At 44.2% G+C, this 17,979-nt stretch overlaps 1 protein-coding gene across 6 annotated transcripts in view; it reads right to left on the bottom strand.

Annotated features, from left to right (window-relative positions):
• Prr14l (proline rich 14 like) overlaps positions 1–17,979 on the bottom strand; it is a 72,654-nt gene continuing 54,675 nt past the window's right edge. For all 6 annotated transcript variants that reach the window (XM_028758089.1, XM_028758086.1, XM_028758088.1 and 3 more), the window contains 2 exons: positions 5,528–5,599; positions 1–4,034 (listed from right to left, as the gene is read on the bottom strand). In XM_028758089.1, coding sequence (XP_028613922.1) covers positions 3,734–4,034; positions 5,528–5,599 — 373 coding nt within the window. In that variant the 3' untranslated portion in view covers positions 1–3,733. The remainder of the gene's footprint in view (positions 4,035–5,527; positions 5,600–17,979) is intronic.

Here is a 17,979-nt window from a genome sequence, read left to right as displayed (position 1 = left end):
TGAATGGTTTTCAAGAAAAATTTATTTCCATAAATTAATTACTGTAACAGTGGGCATTTAGAGTCACAAACTATCAAACAGAAAAGAAACTGTAGGGTATCATGTACACTAGCATTACCAAAGATGGACACACTTCACTGAACTATTAGCCATGATAACACAGGAACACTTGGGACAGCAACTTACTGGCCCAGATCCTAGCTCAAGGGGGTCTCTTGTTGAGAATTAAAATCCAACCAACACCAGTCTTAAAGACAGAAGAAGCTTCAGAGTTTAGCATGCTGGGCTGGATGGCGGCTAAATGAGGACCCCAGCTTCACAACCAAGATAGCTTTTGCTGGTCAAAGTGCAGCTAACTTGGAATATTAATTAATTGTGATTTGAACAAAGTTTAAGTCTCCTTCCTAGCCAGTCAGTTCTATACAGAAGTTCAGTCCAGGAAAGGAGCCCTCTCCTGACAGGTATTCAGGTGAGGACATTCCATACCTCTGGCCAATTATTTATACTTTGGATACAGCCACCCACAACGTGGTCATTAAAAAGGCTCTTTTCATGATACCAGGGGAAAAGCTATAGAAACAAACCAAAGATATTAAAGAAAGCACCAACTGCATACTCCCCTCCCCCCAGGTACCAGGAGGAAAGTATCACGACCTAAAAGTTGGTCTTGCACAGATCTTAATGCACATAGTATAGAGGAGATGGAGCCCCAGCCTGGGGAGATCGAGGGCTGTGTCCGCTTGGCTGCACTGCAGCCCTGGACCTGCTGCCATAGCCCTGCAGACTTGCTGCTGCTCATAGCCTGGTGGACAGGGAGACACCCAGGGGAAGAATGCCCAGAGTGTGGGATCTAGAAGTGACCTCAGGTTGGCTCTGGAGCCCTCACAAAAGACCCTTTCAGGCAAAATTGTGGGGGAAAAAAAAGTCATGATTTTCACAGCTCTTGGAGAAGCACAAAGTTTAGGATTCACAGCATGAGTTTCTGAGCGCTTCAGGCTCGAGTAAGGCAAAAGCTACATCTCTTCCCACTGCACCTCCCTCCTGGTCAGCTCTTACAGTAAGGGCAGCAGGAAGACAGACAATCTGCTTTAACGGGCAATGAGGTACATTTAGATGGATGGAGAGAGGCAGGAAGGGACAACAGGGGAGGAAAAGAAGACAGGCACTAGTGAGGGAGAAGGCTGCTCGAGAGAGAAACAGAAAGGTGGCCAAGGAAACGGCTGACATCTGGCTGGACCATTAAAGCACTAAACTTCTGGAGGTGAGCTACAGCTAAGTGCATTGTGCTTAATGGCAGCTTCTCTTCACTTGGGTGGGAAATCCCCATGCTCAGAAACTCTACCAATTCCCATTACAGAACCAATCTATAGTTTTGGCAGGTGACATGCCAGCAGCCACTACCTCCAGTCATGGTCAGAGACCACAGGTTCAGAGGACACTAAGGTGTTCCTGAGGATGCCTGACCGATGTGAAACATAATGATAAGACAGGTGTGGCTGAGTCTCTTAGTTCTGAAGCAGAACAGCCATTGCCAGAGGGCAGGCCAAGCTGGCCTTGGGGCAGTTTTTCTCCTCCATTCTCAGGATAAGGATGGAGTTGGGGCTCTCTAGTCCTGTGCTCCAAGATGCTAACAGTCCAGACCAGTGTTTCCAGCCTTTCACATGCCACATTGGTCAGGGACAAATTCTGAAGGTCTATATGCTGGTGGTGCCCCTGCTGTGCATACCTCACCTGTTGTCTCTTGGTTGATCTGGATGCCCCAGTGACGGTGGTGGTGAGACTGACAAATGGTTATTTACTGCCCACTAGCTTGCAAGCTGTCTAATGTACGATGTCTTAGATGTATTTGTAGAAGGGCACAATGTGTAACTCATTCCATTCCCTGTAGTGACAACACAGAGTTCAGAAGCACTGAGTAACTAAACATCCTGCCCCAACAAGGAAGAGATATTCAAGTGAACACAGGTCACATGTGTGTGGCCTGGGCAGCATGTGTAAAACAGGATCTGCATCACTGCTGAGGGCCAGCATGCAATCTAGCCTGCTCTGTTCTGTTACATAAAATGACCTTCAAGTCTCCACAGAAAAGCAGTTGTGTGTTAACTTATTTAAACAGCTGAGGAGGTGGAGGACATGGTATGTGTCCCCCTGTTCATATCCAGTTTACTGTTTCAGGGTAGCCCAGACCACCGACCTGCAAAGGAAAGGCACATTAAGACCCCGAACTGGCACCCCTCCTCCCTAGTCACTGACAAATGGGGAATGAAACAATCCTAGGAGCATTGGCCAACATTCCAGAACAGCACTGCTCACTCTTCTCTACAGACAGACAGGGAAATGTCCCTGGACAGGTTAGGAGAATGGAAAGAAATGACCACTGGTCAGCAGCTAGCCTGAGCATCTTACCCATCAGCCAAGCAATTCGGACTCTCTGAATTCTGAGTGCTAGGTGTGAAGAATGAATGGGAGAGATACTGGGATGAGAAAACACAAGGAGAGGAGGGAGCACAGTGAGGACACAGTGGGAGGGTAAGCTCTGAGGGCCTGCTGCTCAGACAACGTCAGCCTACTGTCTGCAGATCCCTCTGGGCACAAACCTAGAAACTGTGCTACTTCTAGCATGCAAACATTTCCAATAGGTTTTACAAGAGATCAGAGTACATGAGGCACTCTCTGAGAGTGCTGGCTCTGGCATTTTGCAGAACCAGGCACTCAAGCAGCTGAAGATGCTCTTGGCCAGCCTCTAACACCACTGCTCCTAACTTCATCACACACCAACATTTCAGAGAAAACCACACTCCACCTTAACAGTTTTTAAGTGGTTATAAAAAGAAATCTACTTTTATGTATATAACTAAACAAATATATGTATTCAGTGGGCAGGACTGAGAAGGAGGGTGAAAAAGTGCTTCCTCTAGTGAGCTATGTGAAAAGCTGGAGGGGGAGGGGCTGCCTAGAACACATGAATGGGAACACTGCCCCTCCATGTGCCGGTCAATGCCTGTCACATATTCTCCTAAGACATGCGTTGTCTTTCTCCTTAATGTCTTACAAAATGGTTTAAAATCACATTAAGAGACCCCAAACATGCAGCAATAATATAAAAACAAAAAAGAAAAAAATGAAAATAATCAACACCATAACATTAAAAAGTGCAACTTACATTGGGGCCTGGACGGGCTCCTCTGGCACTAGTGACCCGCAGTCACAGATGGGAGAAAAGATGGGGAAAAGCCATAAACACATACAAACACACATTCTCTCAGAATAAAGGTCCTGGGCAGACAAAATCAAAGTCAGGAAACACACCAGTTCATCTTTTTCAGTCACCAAAACAAGCTGGTGAGGACACACAGGCCAGGTAGCCAGGTCCTCCCCCAGGCCAGGTTTCTAAATCATCTTGGGCGAGCAGCACCATAAACGGAGAGGAGCTTTCCTGTGGACGCACAGACCCCGAGTCCTTAGATTCCTAGTGTTGCTTAAGATGTGTGGCTTTTCCACCTGTGACGGGAGATGGGAAGGAGGTGGCCTGACGTCACTCAGGACCATTCCCAGGAGAAAGGGAGCATTCCTGAGGCTCTATACTCAGCAGGAGAACTAGAGGGCCCTTCTTCACCAGCTTCTAAAAAGGCTGCACCTTGAAATAAGTAAAAATTCATGGGCTGGGCATCGTGAGTGGTTTGGGCACAGGGCTTAAAATCAGGGAACCTCTTCCAGTGAGGTCTGCAAAAGTTCAAAATGAAGACCCAGAACTATTCTCAGCAGTTGGCTGATGCTCCTGTTCCTCCTCCTTGGCAAAAAAGGTCTCCAGTTCCATCAGCTTCTGGATCAGAAGAGCATCCAGCTCTCGACTCTGCAGCGCCGCCTTCTGGGCCCTGGTGAAGCTGCCGGCCAACTTCACCTTACCTCGAGCTCGTCTCTTTCGAGGGACTGTAAAATCCTGGAATTCCAGAACACGCTTCCTTTTCTGCTGGCTGACAGAGATCAGGGTACCATTTCGTTCTTTGGGTTCCTCAAAGATGGTCTCTAAACACCTAAGGATAGAGCACAAATCAGAATCACCAACTGCCCAAAGCTTCCTGCACTGACTCCCAACTCAACTGTGTCCAATGGCTGTTTCTGTGCATGAGAAAAAGCATATGTGTGTTTATAACTATGTGCACAAGTGAAAAGTTAGAACTGAAGGGTGTACAGCAAGACTGAGTCAAGTTCCTCATGCTGGTATGTACAATACCACTAACTCCTGGTTTTGTAAACGTTCTCCATGGCAGTTGACACTGGGCCATTGCTTGTCACATAGCCCCAGCTGGTCTCAAACTCCATATTTAGCCAAGATGATTCCTGAGCCCTCTACTTCTGCCCCCCCCCCCCCGCTCCCAATGCGGGGATTACACATATGCTATCACACCAGGACCAAGACAGCGAGTCTTTTAAACCCTATGAGCAGTATGGATCTCTACCACAAATTTGTTTTGGGTTTCCCTTCTGTGAACAAAGTATTAGCTCAACAACCACAAAACAAAAAATAAAGCAAATGAACACTGGTGGCTGGGATCAGCCATAGACCATTTGTCTAACACACATGAGGAGCCTGGGCTACAACACCAGCATGGCCTTAAAGAAAGGAAAGACAGGTATGGTGATCCAAGTCTTTAATCTCAACTACCACTCAACTAGGGAGGCTGAAGGACGGTCACTTGATTTGGGGGAAAGCCTTGAGTAGGCCTAGAATTTGGTAACCGGTGGTACATACCTCCAATGGACAAACAACATGCACTGTCTTGCACACAGGACTTTTATCTACAAAAGACCCTGAAGTTTGTTTTCATTTAATTAACATTGTCTGATTCAGTTTCAACAGCTATGTATTCTATTTCCTTGTAAGAATGGCCCTAAGTTCAGTGAGCACCCTAATAACGCGCACTTTCGGCTGTTCCCATCTTTCTGGTTACCTAGCACAGCTGCAAAGAATGGGCTTCTAGGAAGAAATGCCTTCCAGGCAGAACCCATGTCCAGAGTCCTGGGATAAAATACCAGGACTCTCTTCCTTCCACCCAGACAAACCAGGCAATTTAGTGCCTGTCACTGCTTTGAAAACTGCCTTTAGACCCAGAGCAGGCCAAGTGACACCACATCAGTATATGGGCTGAGAGCTGAGATCATGGCTGAAGCAGTAACTACTAGCCCAGATAAAACATGGCAGTGTATACTCAACAAGACACACTTGCAAAGCACACAGACAGCTACGTGGGCCCGAATCCCACAGACATTTCATATCACTGACCCCAATACAAGAACTCAGAACCCAATTCTAGCTACTTCTAAAGCCTAACACTGTGCTGGATACAGGGCCACCTGTAATACAGAGCTAGCTTTCCATAGGCAGAAGCAGGTGGATCTGTAAATTTTAGGCTAGCTAAATATGCACGATGAGACTGCCCCACAAAAAACAAACAACAGATGTCCGAAAAAGGTGAGGCATCCATTCATTCCAGCACCGCCCCCTGAGCCCAGTTGCAGGACTCACCTGCTCGCAGGAGGAGACTTGTAATTCTTGTTTGTATAGATTTCCTCTAAACTAAACTCCTTTTTCTTTAACCTGTGAAGACAAAAAAAAAAAAAATCCTCATTCCTGCTGTCACTGTCACGCGCTCTTTCAAGAGAAAAAGTGTTCATCCACTCCTGGACACTCGAGCTGCAGAGAAGACTCAGGCCCTGGCACACCAGGGAAGGACTCTACTATAGCTTCACACCAGCTGCATCCTGCACCAGGGGGCATTCCTCTTCATTTTGGGTTCTATGAGACAAGGTCACACTAGGTAGCCCAGTCAGATGCTCCTACCTCCTCTGATAGCTGGGGTTACATGCACGAGCCTGCGCCCAGATGCTTTCTCTCCGTTAGCAGTGCTGGGCCTTGTGAATGCTGGACAAGTGCCCTGCCACTAGCCCAGCCACATATGCTTTTTTATTCTTCATGGCTTGCAAATGATAAGATTTAGTGGCTGGCAAGAATTTAATGAACACAATTAACTTTTATTGGGTGAGTTGGTTGGTTTATTTATTCACTCATTCATCCATCCATTTATTGATAAGACAGGGCTTCTCTGTGTAGCTCTGGCTGTCCTGGTACTCCCTCTGTAGACCAGGCTAGTCTTGAACTCAAGAGATTCCTCTGCTTCTGCCTCCTGAGTAATGGGATTAATGACCTGTACCACCATACCTAGCCCCTGGGTTTAAATATGTGGGCGTTCTACCTACATGTATATCTATGCACTATGTGCCAGATAAGTCAGAAGAGGGTGATGGGCCCCCTGGAACTGGAGCTACAGTTGTGAGCCACCATGTAGGTGCTGAGAATTGAAGCCAATTCCTCTGCAAGAACACCCAATGCTTTTAACAATTCAGTTATCTCTCTAGTCTCTGCAGTCCCAAAAGGGTTTTTTTGTTTGTTTGTTTTTTGTTGTTTTATTTTGTTTTTGAGACAGTGTCTCTCTACATAGCCCTAGGTGTCCTGGAACTCACTATGTAGACCAGGCTGGCCTCAAACTCAGAGAGAGAGAGAGAGAGCTGCCTGGCTCTGCTTCCTGAGTACTGGGATTAAAGGCATGAGCCAACATACTTGGACTCAAGTCTATTTCATTTTTGAAACAAGTGACATGGCTCAAGAGGGTAACTGTGATATCACCAAAGCCAACAAATGACTTGATTTCAACAACTGGAACCCACATGACAGAATATACCATGTGTGCCTACATACAAAATAAGTAAATATACACTCATTTTTTTCAATTATACTGTGTGTAGGGAGATAAGGGGATAATCTGTATCAGTCCTCTCCTCTTACCACGTGGGTCTCAGAAACTGAACTCCACCCATCAGTTTAGTTTATCTGGAGCCATGTTTCTGGCTTTTAAAACTTACTTTTCATTTTTATGTGCAGACTAGGGACAACCTTGGACAACATCCTTGGGAATCCTGCCTACCTCTTTTCAGAACCCATCTAAGTTCATGGGTTAGGATAGACAGCTGGTCGGGCCAGTGAGCCCCAGGCTCTTCAGTTTAGAAATTCTTAGCTTGTGTCACCAAAGCTGGCATGTTTAATCTGGGTTCTGCAGACTGTACTCAGGTCTTTTAATTACCAGCCTCAAGCTTTTGATTACATCAGCCTAGTGCTAGGATTATAAGAGTAATGTCTTTTTAGCAATAAAATGACATAACTATTGTCTGGATATACCGGCTCCCCCAGTCCCTGCTACAGCACACGCTGCTCACCTCTAGGTTCAGGCACTCGTAAGTAAAACTCACACAAAGGTGTGTAACATTTTTTCAGTATATACATTCCCAACTTGTAGATAAAATCTAATGAATATAAAGTGATGGCACTTTTAATCACAGCACTCGGGGGACAGAGGCAGGTGGATCTCCAAGTTCAAGGCCAGCTTGGTTTACAAAACTAGTCACAGGAGAGCCAGGGCTATACACAGAGAAACCCTATCTTGAAAAGCCATACAAACTAACCATCAAACAAACACCCTAACTGCGTGCTGTAATATATGATCAGAACATATTCACTTAACTGCATGCTCACCCACAATGAACTTGATGTCTTGCTGCTCTGTGCCCAGCGACATTACTGTATGCTTTCTTTAGCTATTTTAAGAGTGTACAGTCTTCTAATAGTCTGTCCTTGCTTTAATGTGTAAATCCACAATGACACAACACTGGCCAGCGTTTCAGACGTCTGTTTTCTCATTTTGACAAGATCTAAGTTCAGGAATTTTGTACACTTTTGAATTGGGTTGCTTGTTTTCTTACTGAGTTTTAAGATCGGATATAAGGCGCAAGGATACAGCTCAGTGGTATGGGACTTCCACTAGCCATGCAATAAGGACCCAGGTTTGATCCTAAGTACCACTGGACAGAGGGAGGGGAGGAGTTGTATATTCTGAATAATGGTCCTTACTTGGATTTATTAAATTGGAAATATATTCTGCATCTATTTTATTACAGCTTGCCAACTTCTAATTTTCTATCAACCATCTACCTACCAACCAACCTATTTATCTATCAAGCAACCAACCAACCAGAGGCGGCTGCATAGTTAGAGTTTGATTGATTTTGAGCTAACTTTTGTACATGGGATCCAATTTTATATATGGCAGCCCAGCACCACTGGTTAGAAAGCCTCGCTTCCCCTCAACGGCCACGGGTTTTTTGGTGGAATCAACTAATTTTAGATGCTTACATCTAGGCTCTCACTGCGGTATCTCCTTAGAGACTACCCTTCTGCTACGACAGTGCTATCAGGACTATTGTAGCTTCATATCATTTTTATAGTAAACTTCCAAAAGCATGACATCTGCCATTAATCTCGTGTTTTCAAAGACAATCTCAGCACAAGCTAACCTTAAACTCTGCCTCGGTGTCTAGAGAACTGGGACTACAGGCATGCACCAGTATCATGCTTGGTCATTTCAACATTTTAAATAGATTTTGGTATGTGTGCGGTACACGTATGAGTTGCGTGGGTACGTGCTCATCCTTGTGTATGCAGAAGCTCTGTTTCTGTTCACCTTACTCCTTTCAGACAACATTTCTCAGGGTAAGATATGGTGGGCTATTAAGGGCACTTGTTGCTCTTTCATGGCTGGGGTTCAATTTCCAGCACGCACATGGTAGCCCAGAGCTCTAACTCCAGTTCCTGGGGCTCTGATGCCTTCTTCTGTTCTCTGCAGACCCTGCACATTGATAGTTAATATACATACACAAGGATATACACACATAATTTTTTTAAAAAAATCTTAAAACAAAAAGACAAGATCTCTAACTGAACTGGAAGCTTTACTGTTTTACCATTTTGGGTTAGGCTATAGAGCTATTCAGTGAATCTTCACCCCCAACATGAACAACACCCATGTGTGGCCATGTTCAATTTTTTAGGTGGCTGTTTGTTATTGAACTCAGGTCCTTGAATTGGAAACTTGAAGTGTTCTCTGGAAAGTCAGTTGGATGGTGTTTTCCTGGGGCAAACACATGAAGGAACATTTCACTGAAGCAGACACAGGAGAGAAGCTGTTCTGATATGCTGAAGTTTCTTGCCAATTCCTTGGATTTGGGTTGATTGGATGCATGTTCTGAGGCAAGGCACATGAAGGGCATGTGATGTTTGGAGGGTATAAACAGGACTCCAGCCAGGAAGTGGTGGTGCACGCCTTTAATCCCAGCACTTGGGAGGCAGAGGCAGGTGGATTTCTGAGTCCGAGGCCAGCCTGGTCTACAGAGTGAGTTCCAGGACAGCCAGGGCTACACAGAGAAACCCTGTCTCGAAAAACAAAAAAAAAAAAAAAAAAAAAAAAACCAACAGGACTCCACGGAGTGACAGAGATAGAGTTTGGCTTGCTGGGACAGCTAGCTGTGCAAGGGTCTCCTGTCTTCACTGATCTTCCCTGAGAGAGTCACAGCTGAGAACTTCTCCTGGCATCCCTCCAGGTTCCTCCTTCGGACTTGAACTGAGGCTGAGGCCTGGCTGTCTCTGCTAGGTTGTGTCACCACTGTTGCTAATCTGACTCTACCGAACTGGACTGCTGGTATATCCGTGGGGAGTTTGTGAATGGATGGAGCTGCTGCTGCCTCCTAACTTGTAAAATGAACTGTTGATTTCCAAACAGCACAAACAGGAGGTACTCCAAAAAACCTTTCTAAACAGGTCCACTTCCCCCATATCCCTTCTTTTTCACTACCTCTGGTGAGTGGTGGGTTGTTAGAAGGAAGGTAAAAGGTGTGTGTTCAAGCCAGGCGGTGGTGGTGCACACCTTTAATCCCAGCACTTGGGAGGCAGAGGCAGGCGGATTTCTGAGTTCGAGGCCAGCCTGGTCTACAGAGTGAGTTCCAGGACAGCCAGGACTACACAGAGAAACCCTGTCTCAAAAAACAAAACAAAACAAAACAAAAAAAGGTGTTCAGAAGTGCTCTGAAATGCTATCTTGTGCATACCCAGGAATTAGCAGTGTACACTTGAGAACATTTCCCCTAAAGGAAGCGTATAACTTCCAGGAAGACTGACTACTCTCTGTCTTTTGGTTTCAATAAAAACAAGTTCAAGAGGTTTCAACACACAAAATATGGAGGCCTCAAACATTCAGACCATGGCATAATAGAGGGACACTCAGTGAAGAGCAGAGGGATCCCTCCTCTGCAGACAGGCAGGCATACCACAAGCACTCACTAGCCCTAACCCTTACAAGAAGCAGACTAAAGCTTAGATAACTGGTGGCCCCTTAGGAAGTTTAAAGGGAAGATGAATGAAGGCAGAAATATTGTACAATCAATGGACTTCCACGTTGCTATCAGCTATTCTAATACAGTCAAGTGAACGTGCATAGATCAAATTGGTTCCACAGGGGAGGTTCGTTAAGCCATAGTTTGTTTGTCCTACCAGGACAAACAGCCAGATCAATAATGGGAGTTTACCATCTCAACAGACAATATAATGAAATGATGATGACACCATTTGTTTCCACACAAACTGGGATTTGGCTTGACTACTGTGAAGGTCAGCGCCTTGTCAAATCCACTGTGATAGGCAACCTCATGCTAAATATTAGTAATAAATTGAAGAAAAGAACTATACAGGCTATAAACTGAACTTGAAAACAGAAAGTAAAAGTTAAAAAAACAAAATCCAGGGCTGAAAATGTAATGAGGACACACAGGAGAGGGCTTGCTTTGCATGCAGAGCCCTGGGTTCCAACCCTAGCATGGCATGAAACTGGATTTGGTGGTGCATGTGTGTAATCACAGTATGTCGGAGGTGCAGACAGGATCAGAAGTTCAAGGCCATCTTATACAAGACGGTGTTCTCAGAAACAAACCACAAACAAAAACCAAACCTCCCAACTGTGACCTTCCCAGACATCTTTGGAAAACATGTTCAGTCCTATGGTTGTGAGATTCCTAAATATATCGCCAAGATGGACGATGGCCTGGGAAATGGGGACAGAACATACAAAAAACAACTGAGAACACAGCGTGGCTTCCTCAATCCTGGAGGTCTGCCGGGCTTCCCAAACCATGTTAGGCATGAGCCATTAGCATCATCTGCAAATCTTTGTATTTATTAACTTTGTGTTACTTTTTTTACTTTTACTTTTTTTTAATTTTCACTCAGTCCCCCAAAACTTTATAAGCCCTGGATCACCCTAAGTTGATCTACCTACTGTTAGCTGGTCCTGTACTCACAGGCTTCCAGGGCGAGGAGACTCACTCACACATCATGACATTTCACACATGCATACACTTTGATAATAATATACCTCCCTAATGACCTCTCTTGTACCCCTCCCACTCCAGACCCCCCCCCCCCACTATTTTCTAACTAGTCACCTTTCTGCCTCCCATCTGTTTTGAGGGGGAGGTAAGCCAGTGAATTTAACTGGAGTTACTTACAGAAACATGGATGAGGAACTATGTTGGGAGCCGACTCTGAGCAGAAAGCGGCTATCATCTTTGCAGCCATCTTGAGCCATATACCCTGACAAGAGTCTTCTTTTCAACAGCCTACAATAGCTGAGCACACTCTGATAATTATCTTGATATACCCATGATTTCCTTTCAATCAAGGCCAGGCAGTGGTGGCACACGCCTTTAATCCCAGCACTTGAGAGACTCAAGGCGAGACTCAAGGAGAGATTAAAGGCAAGACTCAAAGTGAGACTTGAGGAGAGATATAAAAGGAGAGACTTAAGGAGAGAACAGAGCAGACTCTGTCTCGTCTCCAGAGCAGACTCCCTGTCCTGTCTCCATTCTTTGCGTCTCCGTCCCCACTCTCTCTCTTGCTAGGCCCTGACCTGTGGACCGGAGAAGAAGAACGGGCCGTTACAAAGTGGCGCTCAACTCGGGGCAGCAAAAAATGAGAGACCTAGTGAGGGACGTTACCAGAAGAAGGGTCTACTGAAAATTCAGAAGTGAAACAGAGGTGATTGCCATGGGAACCTGCTGTGTGGAGACCAGTAGGCCATAGTAATGATAATGGGGCAAGAAATAAGTCGGCCTGAATTCAACTCTCTGTTTTTGTTTTGTTGTTTGCTCCTTACATGTGTTAATTGTTTGCTTCTGTTTTGCTGTTTAAATGCTGTCTTTCATGTTCAAAAGAAAAAGAAAAGCATAGAATCCAAAATACAACCAAAAGTTGAAGTAATCGATTTGTCAGAGCCATATTGTGTTGACCTAGAGGAAGAGGCAGCCAAATATTTTGATACTGAATGGCCCGCTTCCCAAAGGCCCCCTCCCTGTGCTCCTCCACCTCCATATGCTCCTGCTATGGAGATGGTGGTTGGAGATCACAGAAAGGAGTTGCAGGACAAAATTTCTTTTCTTAAACAACAAATTTCTCTTCTTAAACAACAAATAGAATTAGAGGAAGAGTATCAGGACTTAATTAATCAGCTACAAAAATTAAAGACAGGGAAGAGGTCTCGAGAGGACAAGGAAAAATTCCTCAGGTCCTCGAGTTCCTCAACCCAGAGTCCAAAGGCAGCCCCTGCCCTCTGGTTTTAGTATAGATCAGCCAGAGGAGGGAGAGGCTGAGGTTTTACCTGTATCAGAGATTAGAGACGCTCAAGGGGTTGCGTGGAGATATCACACAGGGTTTAATTTTCAAATTATTAAAGAATTAAAAAATTCGATGGCACAATACGGTACCACTGCTCCCTTTACTCTTGCAATCTTAGAATCTGTTGCAGAGGAGTGGCTGACTCCTGGTGATTGGAATAATCTAGCGAGAGCAGTTCTTAGCAGCGGTGACTACCTTATTTGGAAATCAGAGTATCATGAGAATTGTAAAGAGACAGCTAGGAGAAACATTCAGGCAGGCAATGGTTGGTCCGTTGATGCCTTAGTAGGAGAAGGGCAATTTGCTTCTAGTAATAACCAGATGCAATATGACCCAGGCTTATTTGCTCAAATTCAAAATGAAGCCATGAAGGCTTGGTGCAAACTCCAGGTAAAGGGAGACCCTGGTGCATCTTTGACCTCAGTCAGACAAGGGCCTGATGAATGATTTTCTGATTTTGTTCATCGATTAATGACAACAGCAGGGAGGATTTTTGGTAATGCAGAGGCAGGTGTAGATTATGTGAAACAACTTGCATATGAAAATGCCAATCCTGCCTGCTAAGCGGCCATTAGACCCTATAGGAAAAAGACAGACCTTACTGGGTATATCAGACTCTGTTCTGACATAGGGCCCTCCTAACAACAGGGTTTAGCTATGGCAGCTGCCATGTAAGGACAATCAGTACGAGATTTTCTGACAAGCAGAGACAAAAACGCCTGTTTTAAATGTGGCAAGCCTGGACACTTTGCAAAAGATTGCAAAGCAGAAAATGAGTTAACCCAGAGACAGCCCAGAAAACAGCCTGGGCTATGCCCACGTTGTAAACGTGGAAGGCATTGCGCTAGTGAATGTAGGTCCAAGACAGATGCACAAGGAAACACCCTTTCCCATAATCAGGGAAACGGGAACAGGGGCCAGCCCCAGGCCCCAAACCAACACAAGCCAAAACAGGCTTATGGGGCAGTCAGTATCATACCAGCAAACAACAACCCCTTTCAGAACTTAGTCGAGCAACCCCAGGAAGTGCAAGACTGGACCTCAGTTCTGCCACCCACACAGTATTAACCCCAGAAATGAGACCTTAGGCCTTACCCACTGGAGTGTTTGGACCACTCTATCCAAATGTGTTTGGCCTGATAGTGGGAAGAAGCAGTGCTACTATGCAGGGACTACAAATTTTTCCTGGAGTTATAGACAATGATTATCAAGGTGAGATTAAGGTAATGGCCAAGGCAATACAGAATATAGTCACCATTCCTACAGGAAGGAGAATAGCTCAACTATTGTTACTTCCATTGATCCCTACTAGTCACAAATATAAGAAGAGTCCTAAGAGAGGGGATCAAGGCTTTGGTTCCTCTGATGCATACTGGGTACAGCCTATAGTTAAACAAAAACCTATGATGACAGTATTGCTCGATGGGAAGGCATTCCAAGGTTTGGTTGATACAGGAGCTGATGTGACGATTATCAAACAAAGCGATTGGCCCGCCACCTGGCCTCTGACCCCAACTTTAACCAATTTAAGGGGTATTGGCCAAAGTCAAAATCCACAGCAAAGCTCTAAGGTGATGACATGGAAAGATAAAGAAGGGAATACAGGGAATATACAACCCTATGTCATCCCGGGCCTTCCCATTAATCTCTGGGGCAGAGATATGTTATCCCAGTTGGGATTGTGCAGCCCTAATGAAGTAATCACGGCTCAAATGATAAACTCTGGATTTTCTCCAGGGAAAGGATTAGGAAAAAGTGAAAATGGGATTACTCATCATATTGAGGTCCATGGTAACTCTGGAAGAAGGGGCTTGGGGTATTTTTGATGGGGGCTATTGATTCAGCTGCACCCCTAGGGTGTTGTGCTGATCCCATCACCTGGAAGGAGGATTCACCCGTCTGGGTGGATCAGTGGTCCCTAACCACCGAAAAATTACAAGCTGCTCAATTGCTAGTGCAGGAGCAATTACAGGCAGGACATTTAGAAGAGAGTAACTCTTCCTGGAATACCCCAATATTTGTCATTAGGAAAAAGTCAGGAAAGTGGAGATTCTTGCAAGACTTGACCATGATTCTGATGGGAGCCTTACAACCTGGGCTGCCCAGTGGCAATACCTTTAGGCTATTATAAAATAGTTATAGATTTAAAAGACTGTTTCTTTACTATCCCTTTGCACCCTAATGATAGAAAGCGCTTTGCTTTTAGTGTTCCCGCTATAAACATTAGAGAACCTATGAAAAGATATCAATGGAAGGTCTTGCCTCAGGGTATGGCTAACAGTCCTACCTTGTGCCAAAAGTTTGTGGCTTCCGCCATGGAGAGTGTTAGAACCATGTGGAAGCAAATCTACATGATTCATTTCATGGATGATATTTTAATATCGGGAAAAGATGGAAAACAGGTACTCCAGTGCTTTGATGATCCAGCTTTACAGACTGCGGGGTTACAAATAGCACCAGAAAAGGTACAATTACAAGATCCATATACTTATTTAAGATTTCAGATTAATGGTCCACATATTATTAACAGTAAGGCCACCTTGAGGACTGACTCCCTTAAGACACTTAATGATTTTCAAAAACTGTTGGGAGACATTAATTGGCTACTACCATATTTGAAACTTACGACAGGAGAGTTGAAACCTTTGTTTGACATTCTCAAAGGAGATCCTGACCCTAAGTCTGGCAGGGCTCTAACAGAGGAGGGTAGAAAAGCCTTACGGAAGGTTAAGAATGCTATTTCATCCCAATTTGCAACTCATATTAATTATTCTAAGCCTTTATATTTTCTTATTTTTAACACTAAACTAACTACTACTGCAGTTTTTTGGCAAACTGCACCCATATTATGGGTTCATCTCCCCTCATCCCCTAAAAAGATTCTTTATCCATACTATGCAGCTGTAGCAGATATGATTATGTTAGGCAGAGATAACAGTAGAAAATATTTTGGAAAAGATCCTGATGTCATAGTACAACCATATACAAGACATCAGGTTAATTGGCTTATGCAGAGTTCTGAAGATTGGCCTATAGCATGTGCTTCATTTGCTGGTCAACTAGATAACCATTATCCGCCAGACAAATTAGTTCAATTTTGTAATCGTCATGCATTTGTTTTTCCATCTCCTACTGCGCATGCACCTATAAAGGTAACATTGCTAGTTTTCACTGATGGGTCCTCATCAGGAATGGCTGCTTATGCTTTAAGGATCAAGTAATTTTCTTTGCTACATCAGCTGTGTCATCTCAATTGGTTAAATTACATGCTGTTGTTGCTGTGTTTCAGGCATTTCCAAATCAAACCATTAATATTTACACAGATAGTTCATATATAGCTCAATCTATTCCTCTGCTAGAAACTGCTGCGCAAATAAAGCACTCCTCAGAAGCAGTTGATTTGTTTTTACAATGCCAAAAATTAATTTTGAGGAGAAAGTGTAAATTCTTTTTTTTTTTTTTTGGTTTTTCGAGACAGGGTTTCTCTGTGTAGCCCTGGCTGTCCTGGAACTCACTCGGTAGACCAGGCTGGCCTCGAACTCAGAAATCCGCCTGCCTCTGCCTCCCAAGTGCTGGGATTAAAGGTGTGCACCACCACCGCCCAGCGTGTAAATTCTTTATAGGACACCTGAGAGCCCACACTGGGCTACCAGGTCCTTCTCTGAAGGAAACAACAAGGCAGATCTAGCCACTAGTATTGCCACAGTGACTTTATCAGATCTGCCATATAACTTAGGACAGGCCATAAAGGCTCATGAGTTACATCACCTTAATTCTAAAACTTTAAAGGTCATGTTTAAAATTACCAGAGAACAAGCTAGACAAATTGTCAAACAAAGTCAATCATGTGTTAAACTTTTACCAGTTCCTCATTTGGGTGTGAATCCAAAGGGACTGATACCAAACAGTCTCTGGCAAATGGATGTTACCCATTATAATGAATTTGGAAATCAAAAATATATACATGTATGTGTAGATACATACAGTGGTTTCATTTATGCAACATTATAAACTGGAGAAGCAAGCAAACATGTGATCAATCATATGCTTGCTACAATCGCTGTATTGGGTGTGCCAAAACAGATCAAGACTGACAATGGCCAAGGTTATACAAGCTCCAGTTTCCACCAATTTTATGAAAAATTGGGAATACTACATAAAATGGGTATTCCATATAATCCACAGGGCCAAGGTATGGTAGAAAGGGCACATCAAAGCATTAAATGTCAATTCGAAAAAATTAAAAATGGGGAATGGTACCCTACTAAGGGATCCCCCAGAAATATCCATCACACGCTCTTTATTTTAAATTTTTTAACTTTGGATTCTGAAGGAAAATCTGCTGCAGATAGATTCTGGCATCCTGATACCAAAAAGAATTTTGCAACAGTCCTCTGGAAAGACCCATTAACTGGAACCTGGAATGGGCAAGATCCAGTGCTTATCTGGGGAAGAGGTTCTGTCTGCATATGCATGTGTCAGCGTGCAGATGCCACACACTGGCTGCCAGAGAGACTGATCAAACAAATAGACAACAATAACAAATCCAGGGAGGAGAAACCCCCTGAGAAGCGTATTTTTTCTTTACAGGAAACATGAAGATGCTTCACAATTGTCTTCAAACAGGAGTGGATCAACCAGCATACTGGACTTGGGAAGTTCTCAGTGCGGAAGAAGACATCACCACCCACACCTCCAGGGTGGCTCTATTGGACTTTTAGTTCCCTGATTTATGATTTAGTGGGGTACATTGTTTAGACTCAGGAGAAAACCCATTACCACAGTTACTATAATTCTTTTTTGGGTTTAGGATTGACTGGGACAGAGATAGGGATTTTCTTTATTTGTTTTGTTAAGATCAAAGCTATGATTAGTTCTGTACTTCTATAGATTTAGAAAGAATGGAATCTGCTATCATGCATTTGTGAAATTCATTATCCTTCTTAGCTGAAATAGTGCTACAGAATAGAAGAGGCTTATACTTTTTACTCCTTCAACAGAGGGAGTTATGTGCTACCCTAAAAAGAGTGTTGCTTTTGCACTAACCATTCAGGCATTGCTAAGTCTCTTGTCTCTCGGGTTCACACTGTTCAACAAACTGATGGCTTTCATACGACAACAGACAGATGCTATTCAAATGAAATCCATACAGGTCCATTATTACAGGCTGGAAGTAGGGGACTCCAAAACCTCTGTCATCAAGACTGACGAGGATTAACCCCTAACTTACGCACTAAGCCGGATAGTCAATGATGGGTAAGAGAACACTTCAAGACCCTTGCCCCAAACTGGGAGGCCTCACCATCCTAAGACAGGAGCTCAACCAATGGCTGTTGAGTATCCAAAGATGGGAAAAGGAGTCTGGGGTC

The sequence above is a fragment of the Grammomys surdaster genome, unplaced genomic scaffold (assembly GCF_004785775.1).
Source record: "Grammomys surdaster isolate TR1022 unplaced genomic scaffold, NIH_TR_1.0 126187, whole genome shotgun sequence".
Classification (NCBI taxonomy): Eukaryota; Metazoa; Chordata; class Mammalia; order Rodentia; family Muridae; genus Grammomys; species Grammomys surdaster.
The sequence above is the reverse complement of the archived record's forward strand: the minus strand, read 5'-3'. Positions and strand labels throughout refer to the sequence as shown.